This window comes from Dasypus novemcinctus, chromosome 21, assembly GCF_030445035.2.
Source record: "Dasypus novemcinctus isolate mDasNov1 chromosome 21, mDasNov1.1.hap2, whole genome shotgun sequence".
NCBI lineage: Eukaryota > Metazoa > Chordata > Mammalia > Cingulata > Dasypodidae > Dasypus > Dasypus novemcinctus.
The window spans coordinates 8,983,757-9,002,441 of NC_080693.1; the positions used below are offsets into that span (position 1 = coordinate 8,983,757).

General features: G+C 38.6%; 2 protein-coding genes across 4 annotated transcripts in view; one reads left to right on the plus strand and one right to left on the minus strand.

Annotated features, from left to right (window-relative positions):
• LOC131274940 (protein IWS1 homolog) overlaps positions 1 to 17,318 on the minus strand; it is a 40,637-nt gene extending 23,319 nt beyond the window's left edge. Inside the window, exons 1-3 of one of the 3 annotated variants that reach the window (XM_058283310.2) lie at positions 17,260 to 17,318; positions 17,093 to 17,171; positions 288 to 349 (exon numbers count right to left, since the gene is read on the minus strand). Coding sequence is in view for 2 of the 3 variants with exons in the window: in XM_058283309.2 (XP_058139292.1) it covers positions 288 to 349; positions 1,323 to 1,350 (90 nt within the window). In the remaining variant the exon portion in view is untranslated. Of the gene's footprint in view, positions 1 to 287; positions 350 to 1,322; positions 1,458 to 17,092; positions 17,172 to 17,259 lie in introns of those variants that run through there. The other 2 variants (XM_058283309.2, XM_058283308.2) reach the window with 2 other exon arrangements.
• Positions 17,117 to 18,685, plus strand: part of LOC131274941 (protein IWS1 homolog) — a 39,256-nt gene continuing 37,687 nt past the window's right edge. Inside the window, exon 1 of the mRNA XM_058283319.2 lies at positions 17,117 to 17,191. The gene's annotated coding sequence lies outside the window, so the exon portion shown is untranslated. The remainder of the gene's footprint in view (positions 17,192 to 18,685) is intronic.

Below are 18,685 nucleotides of genomic sequence, written 5' to 3' on the forward strand. Positions count from 1 at the left end.
TCCTTTTTGGCACACAATTACAAAATTATTAATATAAGGAGAAAAAAATGCCACTAAGGCAGGGGGTCTTCTACATAGTGTCTCCCAACTGACACCACCAATGTTGAAGGCCCTCTGGCACCAGCTGTCTGTTGGAAAGAGAGTCTACCCATTCCTGCTTACCCCCAAGCAGACAGTACCTAAATTCTATACTCTACGTGATGAATTTTTCAAATCTGAATTTGATTGCAAAAGAAAGAAACCAAGAAACCAACACATTTATTTTAAATACAGAAAGTCAACCCTACCTTTGTGTTAGATGGGTTCTCCTCACCTGCCCTGGCATTAGGGAGTTCCTCTGATGGGTCACCTGTGGGAGGCGGGAAGACACAGAGTAACTCTCAGTATATCAGGAATACATCTCATGAATTATTCTGGGAACACTGCTTGACTCGTGATGCTTCTCTTTATGGATGTTGGTTATACCAAACCAGAACTGGGCTGCTATTGGGCCACCGACTACATAAATATTATTTATCTTCTCATCTATATACATTATCTTTTTTTCTCTGTGTGGGAAAGTGTCAAAGCACTTGCTTATCTATCAATGTCTATGAGTTCATTTTCCTATTTTTCTATCTATTGCTGTGTGTTGAAAGATATGCTGCTCATTGGGTGGTAGAGAAAAAAATTACAGTATTTTCCCCATACTTACCATTAGGGAGGGCAGTGGGTAAGTGAAAGCATCAATAAGTAAGTTTGTCAAATGAAAATTTTGGATAAACCCCAAGGATAAAAGGAAAGGTGCATATTGGTTCATAAACTGACATTTAGAAACTCAAGTTCTTGGAAAACTAGTTATATGAATGGAAGCAATGGATTCCCTAAACATACTGAGTTACATATGCATTTCAGGATGCATAGCAATGGTAAAGCATGTTAAAAACCAACTTTAGTACACTTCGTCTTATGAAATGCCTCACTTCTGATGTCTAGCCATCCATTTTAACTCCAAATTCTGAAATGAATAATTTACTTGGCCCTTGCTGAGTGAAAAACAGCATCAAAACAGACATGGAGCTGAGGAGAAGATGGAAGGGTACAGAACATTAAAAGAAATGCTAAATTTTTCTAGTGGGAGATTCATTTTAAGGCAACCAGCTTGATAGAAGGATCTAAAATATGAACAAAGTAGTAAGAGACAAGTATAAAGCTCATCTGAAATGTTGTAGGATGAGTTGGGAGAGGAGAAACTAGAAAAGAATGAGGAGAATATTTTGTTGAAAAATAACTAGCCAATTTGAGGGGTATTAACTAGATTAAGTAGGTCAGTATGTTCACACCTCTTGAGCAGCAATTGAGGTTTCCCATCTCTATGAGCCGTACGAACGAAGCTGGGAGCTTTTCCACCTGCCACCAACTTCAAATCTCTCTGGGCACAGAGTGACAGTTAGAACCGTGAGGCAGATGTGCATCATGAAGTAACCATGGCGACCAGTCATCACAGAATTTTCAGAGTGAATGCCTTCTCCATATTGCAAGGTCCAACTGCTGCTGTGTGGCCATTTTCCTTTGCCACCAGCAATGACTGGGTGCTCCTATTTTTCCACATCCTCTCCAGTACTTGTTATTTTCCATTTCTTAATAAGAGCCATTCTAGTGGGTATGTTATGATATCTCATTTTGGTTTTGAATTGCATATCTATCATAGCAATGACAGGGAGCATCTTTTTTTGTGCTTTCTTGCCATTTTTTACCCTTTGGAGACATATCCAAGACTTTTGCCCATGTTTCAAAACGTACTTTTAGTTTCATTTTTTCACTGTTAGAAACATTAATTTTGATTCAGTCTACCATAAATAACTCAGGAGAGATTCCACTCAGTCTCAGATGCAATATTTTGTTTATTTTTCAAAGATATATACATCACACAAAACGTTCCATTAAAAAATGAAGGAGATTCCCATATGCCCCACTCCCCACAACTCCCATTTTCCCACATCAACAACTTCTTTCATTAGTGGTGCACATTTATTGCATTTGATGAATACATTTTGGAGCATTGCTACACAGCATGGATTATAGTTTACATTGTAGTTTTCACTCTCCCAGTCCATTCAGTGGGTTATGGCAGGATATATAATGCCCTGCATCTGTGCCTGCAATATCATTCAGGTCAACTCCAATTCCCCAAAACGCCTCCATAATACGCCTCCTTTTCCCTCTCACTGCCTTCAGCAACTCCAGTGGCCACTGTCTTCACATCAGTGGTATAATTTCTTCCATTGCTAGAGCCACAATAATTCCATAGTAGAATACCAGTAAGTCCACTCTAGGCCATAGTTCATTTCCCAATCCTGAGGACTCTGGCATGGCGATGCCCACTCCACCGTGCAACTGACAGCAGCTTTGTCCGTTTTTTAATTGGGTTGTCTTTCATTCTATATATGTTGACGACCTTCACGATTCTTTATATTTTCTAGATAGAAAACCCTTATTGGATATATGATTTCCCCATATATTCTTCCATAGAATTAGACTGATTTTGCTTTCATTATAAAGGTATTTTAGGCACAAAGGCTTATAATCTTGATTAGGTCTCACGTATCTATTTTTCTTTTGTTGCTTTTGCTTTGGGTGTAAAATCTAAGAGGACATTGCCCTGGAGAACTCCCTCCTACCCATGCATTCCCCATCAATGATACCTCACTTCAGAGTTTCCAACAACTGAGGGAGTGCTGAGTTCCCATTCTGGGAAACTCTGCCCCACTCCCCAGTGGAGCAGCAACAATACCCCAAGTACAAGGGCAAAGACCAGTGAAGAAGGATGGTCCAGTGATGGGCCCTTGATACTGATGACTATGTTTATGGGCCTAAGTGCTTTAAATTACAAGTAGGCCTAAACTGTAGGGTGCCTACGAGTTACATCCCAAGAGCCTCCACATTGCTCAAATGTGGCCACTCTCTAAGCCAAACTCAGTATGTACGTGCATTACCTTCCCCCCAGTGTGGGATATGACTCTGGGCTGAGGTATTACTACCAACACCTGCCGGTGATGCACCTAGAAAAAGACCTTGAATAAAATGGGTAAGTGGTAAAGACAAATGAGTTTATATGGCTAAGAGGCTTCAAAATGTGTTGGGAGGTCTTCAGAGGGGTTGCACTTATGCTCATCTCAACCAGATCTCAGAGACAGCCAAAGTAGGTACAACCCCAGGGAAGGGTCCTTCTGAGGGATACAGGCACACCCAGGTCCTATGATCATGACAGATGGCTCTGGAGTTCACTGCCTTGTCAGTGGAATTTGTGTTCCTGAGTGTGGAGTTGGATTCAGATGTGACCTCTCTATGCATGCTTCTTCTGTCACTTTTCCCTTACCTGTGATAGGTGCTGGGTTTGGTGTATGCTCAGGAGACTTGAATCTCTGGACTGTCTATATGCCAGCTGGGTCCTGAGCCTCAGCAGAGTTGCAACACCTACTCTCCTGTCCATTGGACTGCCCATGTCAACTAACAGGGAGGTGAGGATAGTCAACCACTGCACCAGGGAACCAAGAGAGTCTACAAATGCAAGTGGGAAAATTCCATCCATCAGCCATGTGGGATGTAAGCCCCCTTTTGATTTAAAGTTGGAGTGGACATGGCCATCCCAGGGTCCTCAGGATGCAGGCATAAAATAGAATGGATTTACTGGTATTCTCCTATAGAATTGTCATGACTCTAGCACTGGAAGAATTAAATCATTTCATTGATGTGAAGACAGTGGCCATGGGAGTTGCCGAAGGCAGGGACGGGGGAAAAAGAGGTGTGATATTGGGGCATTTTCAGGACTTGGGAGTTCCCCTCAATGATATTGCGGGGACAGATGCAGGCATAATATAACCTGACATAACCCACTGAATGGACTGGGAGTGAGTGCAAACTACAAAATAAACTATAATCCATGCAGTGTAGCAATGCTCCAGAATGTGCCCTTCAAGTGCAATGAATGTACTGCCCTAATGAAAGAAGTTGTTGATTGGAAGGAGTGGGGGTGTGTGTGGAATGCAGTATATGGGAACCTTTATGTTTTTTAATGCAAAAATTTGTGTGATCTATGTATCTTTAAAATAAGAATGATAATAATAAAATATTTTTAAAAAACAAAACTAAATATTGCCCAACACATGGTTCTGAAGATCTTCTTAAGTTTTCTTCTACAAGTTTTATGTTCCTAGTTCTTTTAAGTCTTTATACGTTTCAGTTAATTTTTGTATATGATATGAGATAGTTGTCCTCCATCATACTTTTACATATGGATGCCCAGTTCTGCCAGCATCAGTTATTGAAGAGACCATTATTTCCCCATTGAGGGTACCTGGCATCCTTGGGAAAAATCAATTGGCCATAAAAGAGAAGGTCAATTTCTGAACTCTCACTTTGATTCCATTGATCTATATATTTATTCTTATGCCAGGACCATGTTTTTATGACCACTGTTGCTTTGTAATAAGTTTCAAGTCAAGAAAGGTGTATCCTCCAACTCTGTTTTTCATGATGGTTGTGACTTTTCAGGATAGCATATCCTTCCAAATAAATTTGATGATTGTCTTCCATTTCTGCAAAGCTGTTTATTGCAATTTTCATTGGGATTGCATTGAATCTATCATTCGTTTTTGGTAGAGTTGATACCTTGGCAATATTTAGCCTTCCAGTCCGTGAGCATGCAATGTCTTTCCCTTTATTAGGTCTTTGATTTCTGTTTGCAGTTTTGTAGTTCCCATACATAAGTTCTTTACAACCTTGGCTATATTTATTCTGAGATATTTGTTTTAATTGTAATTGGAAATGGATATTTTTCTTCATTTCCTCCTTGAAACGCTCATTACAATCGTTCATAAATATTACAAATTTGTGGGTGTTTATCTCATAGGACATCACATTGCTCAATTTCTTTCTTGCTCTAGTATTTTTGTTGTGGAGTTATGAGGCTTTCTATACATGGAATCTTGTGGTTTGCAAATAGTGAAAATGTTACTTCTTCCTTTCCAATATGGATGACTTTGATTTATTTTTCTTCTCTGCTTGCTCTAGCTAGAATGTCCAGTACAGTGCTGAAGAGCAGTGGTGACAGCGGGCATCCTTGTTTTGCTCCAGATCTCAGAAGGAAAGCTTTCGATCTTTCACCATTCAGTATGATGTTGGGAGTGGTTTGTTTCATATATGCCTGTATTAGTCAGCCAAAGGGGTGCTGATGCAAAGTACCAAAAATCTTTTGGCTTTTATAAAGAGTAATTATTTGTGGTAAAAACTTACACTTATAAGGCCATACAGATTCCAACTCATGGCTGCTTTCCAACCAAAGCCAATTGCCATGTGTTGAGACAAGATGGTGGGTGTTCTCTGCCTCCTTCTTTCTTCCTCTTAAGGCTGCCGGCCCAGTTTCTTCCAATCTCAGCTTTATGCTGGCATAGGGCTTGTCTCTCTGGGCAGACAATCAGGAAATGACTCATCTCTCCTCGGGGCTCCGGAACTGACAAAGTTCTCTCTTCCTTGTCTTCTTCTCTCTTCCTGTGTGTTGTCTTGAGTAAGAGTCCTTTTGTACCAAGGGTGTGGGTACTCAAACATGAGTCACACCCTCCTGACTTGGTTGAATCAAAGCCCACATTTCACAGGTAAATCTTAAAAATATTTTTTTATTTATTTTTAGAAGATACTTAAGATTACATAAAATGTTTCATAAAAAACTATAAGGGATTCCCATATGCCCGACTCCCCACCCCTCCCACTTTTCCTCTCATGAACAACTTCTTTCATTAGTGTGGCACATTCATTGCAATTGATGAACCCACTTTGGAGCATTGCCACTAAGCATGGATTGTAGTTTACATTCTCTCCCACGCAATTCTGTAGGTTTTGGCAGGATATATAATGGTCTGTATCTGTCATTGCAGTGTCATTCAGGACAATTCCAAATCTTAACAGGTAATTTAGTTAAAGACCTCTGTGGTGAATCTAAGGCAATCAAAGTGGGTTACACTGAGGAACAGGCCCATTTACAAAATAATGTCTTTCGGGGTTTACAAACATAATGACACTTGGGAGGTCCATTGATTATTTCAAACTGCCACAGTGTTCATTCTCATGTAGAGGGCATTTCCTTTTATTCTTACTTTTCTAAGTGATTTTATGAGGAAAAGAAACAGGATTTTGTCACATGCCTTTTGCACATAAATTGAGATGATCATTTTGTTCCCTTCTTTTTGTCAATATGGTGTATTATATTAACAGATTTTCTTTTCTTGCATAATGGGGACAATCCCACTCCTTTTTATGACTAAATAATATTGCACTGTATGTCTGTATATGCGTGTGTGTGTGTGTATACCATGTTTTCCTTATCTATTCATTAGTTGATTGATAATTTGAGTTCCTTCCATCTTTTCACAATTCTGAATAATGGCCTTATGAACACTGGTGTACAAACATCTTTTCATGACCCTGCTTTCATTTCTTTAGGGTATATATCTAGTGGTGGAATTGCCAGGTCATATGGTAGTTCTATACTTAGATCTCTCAGGAATCCCCAGTCTCTCTTCCATAGCCACTACACGATTTGACATTGCCACTGGCCTTGAAAGAGTGTTCCTATTTATCCTCATCCTCTCTACATGTTATTTTCTGTGTTTAATAGCAACCATTTTAGTGGATGTGAAAAGGTATCTCACTGTGGTTTCAATTTGCATTTTCCTAAAGGCAAATGGTGTTGACCATCTTTTCAAGGTCCTTCTGACCCTATGTTTATCTTCTGTGGAGAGCTGTCTTTTCAAATCATTCTCTGATTGGAGGTTTTTGATGTGGATTTCATCTCTTTACTTGTAACTGCTCTGTTGAGACTTTCTATCTTTTCTAGAGTCACTGTAGGTTGCTCATGTGTTTCTAGGAATGTATCTATTCCATCTAGGTTTCTAATTTGTTGGCATACAATTGTGTGCTCTTAAGATCTGTGACAGCTTGATGTTCTTTTGTGAATCTCAGAAGACCAAGTAATTAAACTAATACATGCCTGTGAGCGTGTGGTTCTTTGATTGGACTGTGTCTGTGAGGCATAACATATATTGGGTCTTCACACTCTTGCTGGTTTCTCATATATTATACATAGAGAAGTTGACCATTTTTACCCTGCCATATAAGAAAGATCTCCAGATCTCTAGCTGCCATAGCTGAAGAAACGTGATACCCGAGAGGTTAAACCCATGGAGCAGATCAAAGCTGAAGAGACCAGTCCTGCCATATGCTTCATTGTCCACAGCTAGCTCAAGGGGAATGTAGCCTGGAGGAGAGGGCACACACAGGCTGTCACCTTGTCTTGCCATGTTGCAGGACTTCAGGTTCTGCTAGCAGTCAACCTTTGATGAGAAAGCATCTCTGATCATGCCTCAATTTGGACATTTTTGCAGCCTCAGAACTGTAAGCCTTTACCCTCAGAAATTCCCTTTACAAAAACCCAATGCATTTTTGGTATATTGCATTAGCTATCTTTGTCAAAGAAGAACAAGATCTTTTTTATTCCTGTGGAATCAGTAGTAATATTTCCTACTCTTTTCTGAAATTATTTATTACATCCTTTTCCTCTCTTTCTTTGTCTGCCTAGCAAACAGTTTGTCAATTTTATTGATATTTCCAAAGAACCAACTTCTGGTTTTCTTAATACTTCTCTATTGTTTTTGTTTTTTAGTCTCTATTTATTTTATTAATCATGTAATGTTTGTAATTTCTTTCTGCTTGTTTTAGATTTAGTCTGCTGTTCTTTCGCTAGATCCTCCTGGTGTGCAGTTAGGTCTTTGATTTTTCCTCTTTCTTCTATTGTAGTGTCATCATTGAGGGGAATAAATTTCCCTCTCAGTACTACCTTCATTGCATCCCATAGTTTTGCTTGTAGTGTATTTGTTTTCATTCATCCCAAAATATTTCCTAATTGCTTTTCTGCATATTTTTTGACTTGTTGGTTTGCCATTTGAGCCGTGGCATATTCGGACCCTCCTTTTAAAAAAGCAAAGTTACTGGTGGTGAGAATGAAAGCCCCAGAAGATGTTCCTGAGCCATAAGAAGGGCCCGAATGCTGACCCAACCTCCTGATACTACATTAGAAACCCTGACCTAAATAAGAGTGTTATTTCCCTTACATGAATTCCACTGATGGTCTAGATAAAGTCCAAACTTTTGGCTTTCTTCACTCTGTATCATCTGTATATCTCTTTCCTGCTGAGTCTTTCTGGATGTCAAGTGACTTCCTTGAATGACCATTGGCCTGCATGGCTCACAAGTTGTCTCTAAACCACAGCCATTCCAGACCAACTGTCATGAAAACACCTGGTTTTATGTATAAAGTCTACAAGCCCCCAATTTTCTTCCTGACTACCATCTGCACACCTTCCTGAAGAGTCTAGTCTGAGGGTGGGCGGTGAGTGCAGAAGCACTGAGAACATATCTTCCCTGCTCAGATCTTCCTCACCAAATTCAGTCTATTCTGGAAGCCATTGCTCTGATACCTTGTAGTTCATTTCATGTTTACTGATCACAAGAGGTATTAAATGCCTTTCCATACCCTTTTTCATTTCAGGAACTCACTACAGATCCTATGATTTCTTGGACACTGTGTAAGGGACACTGAGGATCATTTGTTCTTTCACATCCCTCCTCATCCTGTTGATAACCCCAGCCTGCTTTCAGCCTGATCCCCAAACCTCAAGCGAGACAGCCAGCCCTGTTCCTAGAGATAGTCTTTGTCCTTCCCTATGAGTCCCAATAAGACAAATGAGGGAATTATGTCCTCCTGTTAAATGGAAGAATTACATGCCCATACTCAATGAGCCCTTTTATACATCAGAAAATCCCTCCAATTCCTACATATGTAGGTCAGCCAGATCTCAATCAAAGACCACTCCATGTGATTAGTTTTAAACTATCAGTCTGACAAAAGAGAAAGGCTTCATCCCCTTTCAGCAGAGAGGACAGCAGCAGGAAACAGATAGTGAGTGCAATCTTGAAAGAAATAGATCAAGGACTCATTCAATAAAATGTGGCTACAGGTTGCCAGTTTCATTCAGAAATCACACTGCAGCCTTGTAATTCAACTTACCATCCAGTCCTTTCTTGTGTCTGACCCCATTTGCTTTCTTTGTATATCAAAAATAGTTACATATATGCAAATGCAAAAATCAGTGATCCCTATGGATGTGGGTTAAAATGCATATATTGATGTGAGTTCATGAAGTTGATTTTATAAAAGATATAGGATTAATATTAAACAGATGCAAAGAACTGAAAGGTGGGTGATATGGCAGTCTATATAGATTGTCTTCTATCACCCCCAGTGCATCGATGGTCAGGAATGCTGCTCTCTTCTTCTAGTCTAGATCTAAGTAAGGACTTGATTGCCTCATGGTATGGTGACACCATCAGAGGATCCCGTTGCCTCTACAGTAGCCAAATTACTTGACTTCATGGAGACTAAAATTGTTAGATTTGAGTGGACAATTTTTTAAATTCCTTTTATCCCTGAGGTCACGTATAAACCCTCTTTTCTTAGAATCGTCCTCTGGGCTATTTGTAAGACTGCACAGATAGTACTATACTGGCCAGCTCAGGTTCTCTGTAAACTCTGCTGCAGCCTGGTGGGGTGAGGATCAGGACTCTTAGCCTCTGAACTGAAGGGAAACCTCCAGTGGCACTGTATGGGCTCATGTAAATGGCATTTCCCTTAGCACATGAGTTTGAAGCATATATCTGGGTGATTTGATTAGTGCTGCTTCTGATCTTTTGGAATGGAGTATTCTTTCTGAGACCCATTTTTCCCAGGAAAGATGAGTCCCTCATTGACCTCTAGAGCACAGTGTCAGCTTTACACTTCTAGAGCAAAAAAGATTGATCTCTGATTGTCCTGATAGGTCCTCGGTGCATTTGTGGGCTGGCAGAAGGGGCAAAGCTTGGCCAGGTAACTGTCCATAAGGAGCCAATGTGTAGCGTGTGTCTATGGCTACATAATTTTGGAGCAGGAAAATTTGGTCAAAGGCAAATCCCATCCTGATTGACCTGTGCCTGGGATGCAATGCAGGAAAGAGCATGCACAAACACAGCTGGATGCAGGTGTTCCAAAGTCTACAACCAAGCCCCCACAAACCTCTTGCATTTCTGGACTTTCTGATTCTGGAAAATTTCATTCACCCATATAGTCACCATATCCATACTTCATCCTTTATTTCCGAAGTTCAAATCTTCCTTCTTGCATAATTTTTATTCAGCCTGAAATAGTTCCTCTTACATCTTTATAGAGCAAGTACTCTGCTGATGAATTCTCTTGCTTTTCAAGTCTGTCCTTCTGTCATAATTTTCCCTTCAAATCTAAAGTAACATTTGCTGCCTAGACTTTCCTTGGTTAATAACATTTCCTTTCTTTCAGCATTTTAAAGTTTCAATCTCTTCTGGCCTGTATGAAATCACAAAAATCACAGTTCTTCAAAATCGTTATTTTCCAACATGAAATGTAGTTCAGTATCCTTGCCACTTTGCAAGATTTTGTCTTTGACTCAATTTTTGGTTCTTTGCTTATATTCTCTCGTGGGGATATTTTCTGAGCTTTGTGAATCCGTTTTTCCAAAGTAGAGAGGGGTTCAATCACTTTCAACTCATTTTTTTCTATACCAACTTCTTTCTCCCTCTTTCCATCTTTCGAATGAATATTAAAAATTTTAATAATGTACAGTTCCTTTAGGCTCTGTTAATTTAGTTTCGATCTTTTATGCTCAAGTCTAAATATTCAGTTCCATGTTTTAATTGGTTCTGTTTTTCTGCTGAGAACTCCTATCTTTCCACTCATTGCAAGGTCTTACCTTTCTGACTGAGCATACAAATAGGAAATTTGTCTGATAACTCCTTTTATGGTTACTTTAGGACTGTTTCTTTTGAAAGTATTTGCCCTTGAGAAGGGAGCAGGTTTATCTAGGTCTTTGCATGTTATGTAGTACAACTTTACAGTACTACAATTTTAAAATAACTACATTTATTTCACCTAACTCAGAACTCTCCCAGTGTTCAGGCTGCTAGCTAGGAGGTATTCATTCAAAACATAAACATTAAAGGCAAATAGACTAGTTAGTTCCACTTGGCACACAGGATCACAGTTGGGGAAACAAAAAACTAAGACAAATGGTTTGGAAGAAGGCTGAGTAGTGAGGTGCTTTGGCCAATAAAGACTTTGAAAAGCTGCAATATATTCTGGGTATCTGGAAACTATGTGCATAGAAGGTTTGGGCACATGCATAGAAAAGACCTGAGAATGTCCTAAATGATCATCTCTTGTTGAACATTAAGATTTGTACAAACAGGAGGTGTGGGGTTGTGGAATCATAAAATAGCTGGCTTAGTGTTGAAGCCAAGTCAAGGACTCTTAAATTTTTGGTTGAATTTAGGCATATGTGAAATTTTCTGTCATTCACTATCTGACCACTAAGCGCTTGGGACAGAGATTTCAGTGAACATACATGACAAATTATACTGACTTCACAAAGTTAGTGCCAGATAGTGACTAAAGAAGCAAATAACTAAAACAAGCAGCAGTCACTACAAACCATAGATTCCTGAAAATCTAGTTTCCAGACTTGCCACCTTAAAATATTTGAAGGATCCAGTTTTCACAGCATGCACTGAAACAAAAAAGAATGTCCTACACACCAGAGAAAATATAATTAATAGAATCTATCCTTCAGGAAGCCCAGATTTTTAACTTACAAAGATAATAAATTAACAATTTTTAATATGTTCAATGAATAAAAGGAAAATATGAGAATAATGTCTTACCAAATGGAGAATATCAATAGAGGGTAGAAAGTATAAAATCAACTGAAGTTGAAATGCTGGAGTTGAAAAGTACAATCACTGATATGAGAGCTTGCCTAGAGGTGAACAACAATTGTTTTCCTGACTAAAGACCTAAACAAATTTCTGAGCAGCCTGGTGTGTGCACCTTTACTCTTTAAGTCCTTCCTCACCCAGATCATGTCCATTGCAAAAGATGTAGCAGTGAGTCCTTCTAGTTTTCATATGAATTTAACTAGTCACTAGTGATGTTAAATGACTTGTTTGTGCTTAACTCACTGCAGATCCTATGATTTAGTGTATAGAGAGGAGGGGATGTGGTGAAGTATTATTTCTTTCAAGACTTCAACTTCCTTCTGAGAAACCTACTCTGCCCCCAGCCTCAATGAAAATGCCCCAAAGGAGAGACACAGCATATTTCCTAGAGATATTTTGCATCCTGCCTCTTAGTCTCCAGGAGACTTATAAGAAAATAGTGGTCCTCCATTCAGAGGGAGAATTACGACCCCATTTTCTGTGAACCCAATAATTCTCAGAGGATTCCACAAATTCTTATATATCTAAGTCTGCCATATATCAATGAAAGACCTCCTGTCATAAATTAATCTGTCCCAATCTCACAAAAGGAAAGGTGACTTTTTTCCCTACTTAAGCCACTTATTGATGCCATGTAATTTGAGAATCAACTTTTCCATTGGGAAAAAAAAAAGAAATAAAATGGTGTTGGGATTTTTATAACTATTATATTGAATATCTAGTTCCCTGTGGTTAGTGTTGATATTGTAATGTTGTTTAGTTTTACAACCCATGCACAATGGATGTCTTTCTGTTTTCCTAGGTCTTTAGTTTTACTCAGGTATCTTTGCTGGTTTTCAATTGCTTTACCCTTTCATTAAATTCCTTCTTATGTATTTTATTGGTTAGAGGCTAATCAAATTGATTTTTAAAAATTCCATTTCATATTAATTTTTGTTGTATTATAGAAACAAAACGACTTCTTTGTGTATATCTCATACAATGTAAGTTTACTTAATGTCTATTTGTTCCAGTAGTATTGTTGTGGATTCTTTTGAATTATGTATATAAAGGATAATGTCATTTGTGTATAAGGATAGCTTTCCTTCTTCATTCCAATTTGGATAGCTTTATTTATTTTTCTTCCCCAGTTACTCTGGGTAGCACTTTCAGTACAATGTTGAATAGCAGTGATGAAAGTGAGCTAATTTATTGTATTCATGACCTCATGCAAAAGACTTCCATTATTTCACAACTGAGTCTAATTTCACCCTGGGTCATATAGATACAGCTGTTAACAGAGTGGAAGGACTTCCACAATGACCACCTAGTCCATGAGCAGCAGAAAGTCCCCAGAATATAGGAAACCTGTGAGTGTCTTTCTGAAATACCAGAATGTGAGCTAATTGTAGAAGACCTACATTTTTATGATTTTGGAGAGCTTAATTCTTACTAATGTCCATATGCTCAGGTTATGATAAAAAGATTGTGGTAGAATATGCCTGAAATGTTTTGATGTATTCTTAAATTTTAAAAATTCAGGAAACCATATTAGATGAACATGTTCTTTCTAGAGATATTTATAAACAGTATTTTCATGGAGGGAAGAGAATTATTAAGGACAATCCTTGGGGACAATGGAAAATATAAAGATTACTTTGGAGGATGTTTGTGTGTGTGCCTGATAGCTATAAAATTATATGGTGGTAATATTCTAGTCCAGATAAAGAAGACACTGAACCTATGTGGTTATGGATCTATAGCAATAGATTTTTAAAAATTTCCTGAATAAGAACTGCCATTGCTGAAACCAAATATGTATAAAAAGAGATTGATTTAAAACTCAATTGAAAGAAAGTTACCAACTCTGAACTCAAATAAAGTATAAAAACAAATAAATTTCCATATAAAATAATATAAGAAACTGAAATCTAATGATTGTAGGAATGAAATACATATAAATATATAAAAATAAGATAATTGAGGCATGAAATAAAATGTAGTCATCTATTTGAAAATAACTTCTAGATAATTGGTTTTGAATGTATATCAACATTTATAAAGTGACTAGATTTTGGCAATGTGGTAATATATGTTTCACTTTAAGAGAGGAGTATGTGTTAAAAGGAATATTCAGTAGTCAGAGAAAGAAAATGGACAACAAAAGGTTCAATAGAGGTATTGAGAGTGGAGACCCATTTTTAAGAGTGGTAGAAATATAGAATCTGGAAACATCAGTGGGAAAGCTTTCATATGAAAAAATGTAGTAAAAAAATCTGCAAAGAGAAGCAAATCTTTGTTGTTGGGAAACTTATTTTGAATCTCACTTCTATTCTTTTTTTTTAATTGTATGAATACCAAAAGAAAAAAAAATTCATATTATTTTCAGTTACCAAGGTAATATAGGGAGAGAAGGAGTAAGTACAGCAACAAATGAATAAAAGGTTTTCCTCATAAGCTATATTATGTAATGAAATGTACTTTCTGAATAGAAAATGAAAGGCATTAAGAAAAAGAAATAATATATAAGATATCATAAATTTAAAATAAAACTCAAGAAAAATGGGAGGACATGGGAAATAAGAAGAATGGAAAAATATAATTTCAAAATCAAAATACGATTGATAAGAAATAGTGTGACAATATAATGTATAAGTAAAAAAAGAAAAGGTGTAAAGTGGGAAGTGTTAAAAAGAAATTAAACAATGAATGTTAAAGATTTGGAAAAAATATGTCAAAAGATGAGGAATAGTATAGATGAGGAACACTGAAGTCCCTGAACCAGAACACGAAAGCAAAGACTCGAAACAAATGCTAAAAATTATAATTCTTTTTTTTTTTTTTTTGGAATGTAATTCTTTTACGTTGCCTGTCAAAAGTACTTGCTGAGCATTAACTTAAAAGGACTAAAGACAAGGTATATTCTAGGAAAATTATCCAGACTAAAGAAAACATGAATAACTATACACACATTATTTAAAGTAATTAGAATCTCATCACTATTTTTAAAAGCACGATTTTATGCCAGATGAAAATGGAGTAACATTTCTCCAAAAAATGTGAATCATGGTGTTATACCCAGCAACACTGAAATGTAAGTCAAGAAGGCACTGAAATTCAAATTGTTCTGCTAAACTAAGGTTAATATTTTTGACAAAGCCCCTTCCAGGTGAGTGAACAGATTTCAGTAAATTAAATTTCTAAAACACATTGGCAGGAGAACAGATGATAAGCACTCAATTTCCAATTATTTAATCATCTAACACTCAAAGAGGATTCTATGAGTGGGTGTGTGACCTTGCTGGGAGTTAATATGGAGACAAAAGATTATAATTTATATAGCTCTAACTTTTTTTAGGTTGTGTTTCTATTTATTTGATAAATAATAAATGTAACTATCAAAGATCAAATGCTGTTTAATAAGATATGTAAAATTAAAACCTATTTCTAAAAGTTCATCTAAAACTTTTGAAGTAAAAACTCGACTGTCCGTAAATTGGCTGATTCAGAATAGAGTAGAAAGGTGAGCACCGAGGCATCTCCAAACACCGTAAGATCTACAGCTCAGGCTGAGGCTTCCATCTCAAGAGATTTGCAGCTGTCAGTTGTAGGATCTGTAATACAAATATAGGATCTGGAATCCCTGGGATGGTGCAGAGATGGCCAGAGCTGGGGTTTCTCTGCAATGGGTTGTAGGACCCAAAAGTCACCTCAGACCCTGGAAAAGTGATATTTGGTCCATGATATTCCCAGGAGCCAGATCCAGCAGGCACTGAATTCCTAGTGCAGTCTATGACAGTTTCTCTATAAATTTCCAAGCAAAGGAATTTGACCTGATTGCTAGACTAGATACCCTTAAGGTGAATGTCCTCTGAAGACTGAAACTGATGCAGAGGAAAAGGTGGGCTCAAGTACTCTTGAAGGAAAAGGCAGAGTCCCATCTACCTGGGCCAGGTGAATAGAAGTAGTTCTGAAGGGACATGCATGGAAGTGATAATCCTGCCCTTTCCACCCTGACCCTCAGCATAGTCCAGTCTTGAAAGTTTTACATTATAAAAGGAGAGATTCCTAGAATGCTTCAGTTTCCTAATTAACATTTTCTTTCTAAATCAAGCACAAAGCTTGCCTGTGCATTCTGTTTTTTAAAAAGTTATACTGTGATACCAAAAACATACATTCTCTTACATTAAGATATTCTAACATGTAAATATTTAAAACACTAATCATTATAATGTAAAAAAGTTATTCTATTAATAACAGTATTACAAAATAAATAAGGGGACATTAGTGACATGTAATCTTACCTACTTCTGCCATCCCAAGTAAGCTCTGAAGAGAAATATCATTCAGGTTTTATGTTTGTTTGAATTCTACTTGCATAAATAACTTCTAAATAACTGCAGCTTGAGAAAAGGTGCATGAGCTAAACCTGGATGTGAATAGGGAACTACAGAGGCTCAGAACCACATGGCTAAAGGAGCTAAAAGAGTCAGGTCCCACTGAGATAGAAAACAGGGCCACAAATAACCCTACTGGCATGAGAAGGACCCCAGAGCATTGTTTTTCTGACTATGAATTGAATGAAGTCTGGACATATAGCCATGGTATCATCCTCACCTCCACTACTAGGAATGCGAACTCATACATGAACAGGATCATCAAGAATCTTATTAATGAAGGGAATGCCAATGTGCTACCCCTTAAGGGGGGCCTTAATTCAATATGCATGAAGGCTTATAAAGAGAGGAAGTGTAGACAAATTCATGAGCCAGAGCAGGAGACGGGTATAGATATATGATTAACTGAATGGTTGAGTAAGGGTTTGCTGGCAAGCTGCCACCAGCTTCAGGGAATGTATCACCAGGCTAATACCTAGACTTTACTTCTAACCACCTAAACTTGAGACAGTCAATTACTGCGAATATACCAACTAGCCAATGGTGTTATCAACCAAGGCAAACTACCTCAATCTAACTCAGCCTTTTCTAAGAGACCTGAATTGGTGGCACTCAAGGTCACTCGACAGTGTTCACCAAACTCAGTAACAAAGGGAGGGACTTGGTTGAGCTTAAGTGGATTGGAGGTCAAAATTTGGTCCTGAACAGGGCTAGAGCCCTCTCCTCCAAATTAAGGTGTCTTGGGAAGCTATAACTGAGCAACCTTGGGGCTTATGTGGAAAGGGTTTCTAGTCCCTGAGGAGATGTTCTCAGGATGCCCTTCATTTGCCTGAACTTATTTTTACCTTCCAGTTCTTATCTCCACCTCCATGTTCACACACAAGTGAAGCCACTCCACTAAACTCTTCAGGAATGCTGAGTTTCCTGTAGTGTCAAAGAGAAAGGTAAGAGTCATCTGAGTGCATGTCAACTTGTTTTCCTTTCCCTCCTCATGCTACCACTCCACACTCACATTTCCTTTTCCTCTTCTTCTTCTTTTTTTTTTTTTACATTTTGAATTCCTTCTGTGTATTTCCAGGAAAAAAAACAATTGATGTAAATATGCTCCTCCTCCTAAAGAGTGAAGCCAACTCCAGGGAAGAGAACACACTTGCATTTCCAGAGCAACTTGTGCAGGAAAAAAACCTGTGAGGGGAGAGCCCAGCCTAGAAACAATTTCACAGGAGCCCCTCCATACAGTGTGGTTCAAGGCTTCTGCCTTCCAGCATGACGTTTGCCTGGGCAATTCAGAGTTGCATGAGTTAATTCAAGATGCATGGTAGATTTGGAAATCTGTGCAAAGTTAAAATACAGAGGGTGAGAAAGTTGGAGAAATGGTTTTTTTTTTTTTTTATAAAGAGAGGGAACAGAAAGTACTACAAAGAAATGCTTACAAATAAGAAACAGAGGGGAGGCGGTACAAGATGTGAGTCCGAATAAGTGCACCTCATCTCTCCTGCACCAAATAAGTACATCATCATCTCTCCTGCAAAAGACCAGCTAAGTGGTGACGCAATCCTGCCAGAGTGGGCTGTTTAGGGAACCTACAAAGCAGGAGGTGTCTGGACATCAATCTAGAGATACTGCAACAAAATTAGTGCTTCCTCAAGGTAAAGCTGTGGGTTTCTAACACTGAACTCAGAAGCTGTGGGAAGGTAAATCCCTTGCCCCTAGGGCTAAAGGCCACAGTGCTCCCTGTGAACTACCAGTCACACCCCAGCATTCCCAAGCCTCACGTTCCCCAAATGCATGAACCCCAAGCCTGTGTTTCCTGAACCCTTGCAACCCACATTTCACAGACTTATGTACCCCAAGTCCACATCCTCCTGGGCCTCTGTTTCTCAAGCACAGCCCTCCCAGAAACCCAGCCCTGTCCTAGCCCTCTTGCCATGGACTAACTCCAAGAGGGGGAGGGTTTAGGTGGGAGGTTCAGAGGGGCCCAAGGAGTGTGGGTTCAATTGTCTGGTCCCCCATTTTATTGAGTTTGGAGGAGCATATCAGCTGACTTGGGGAGAGGCTAGGAAGAGAGGAGAGGTGAATCCCTTGAGAGATCCTGATTTACCTAAATGCCCTGGGGAGATAGGAAACGGTCTGAGAGAAGGTGGAGTAAAAAAATTAACTAGTTCCCCTGTAGCACACCTGAGAGGGAGAGTAAGACATGCTTTGCAGGCTTCCAATAATATTTAGGGTCCCTGGCAAGGGATGGGTTTAGTTCTCTCAAGAAATTAAGAGACATTTTCTGAGGTGAGTTGGTTCACCAGGGACCCATTTGAATCTCCTATAGGCACCCTCACACAGCCTTCATATTACCCTGGGAGAGAGGGAATCCAGGAAGGGAGAAAAGGGGAAAGTCAGACTCCTAAACAGTTTATTCAATTGCAAAGAGGATTCCTTGCCTA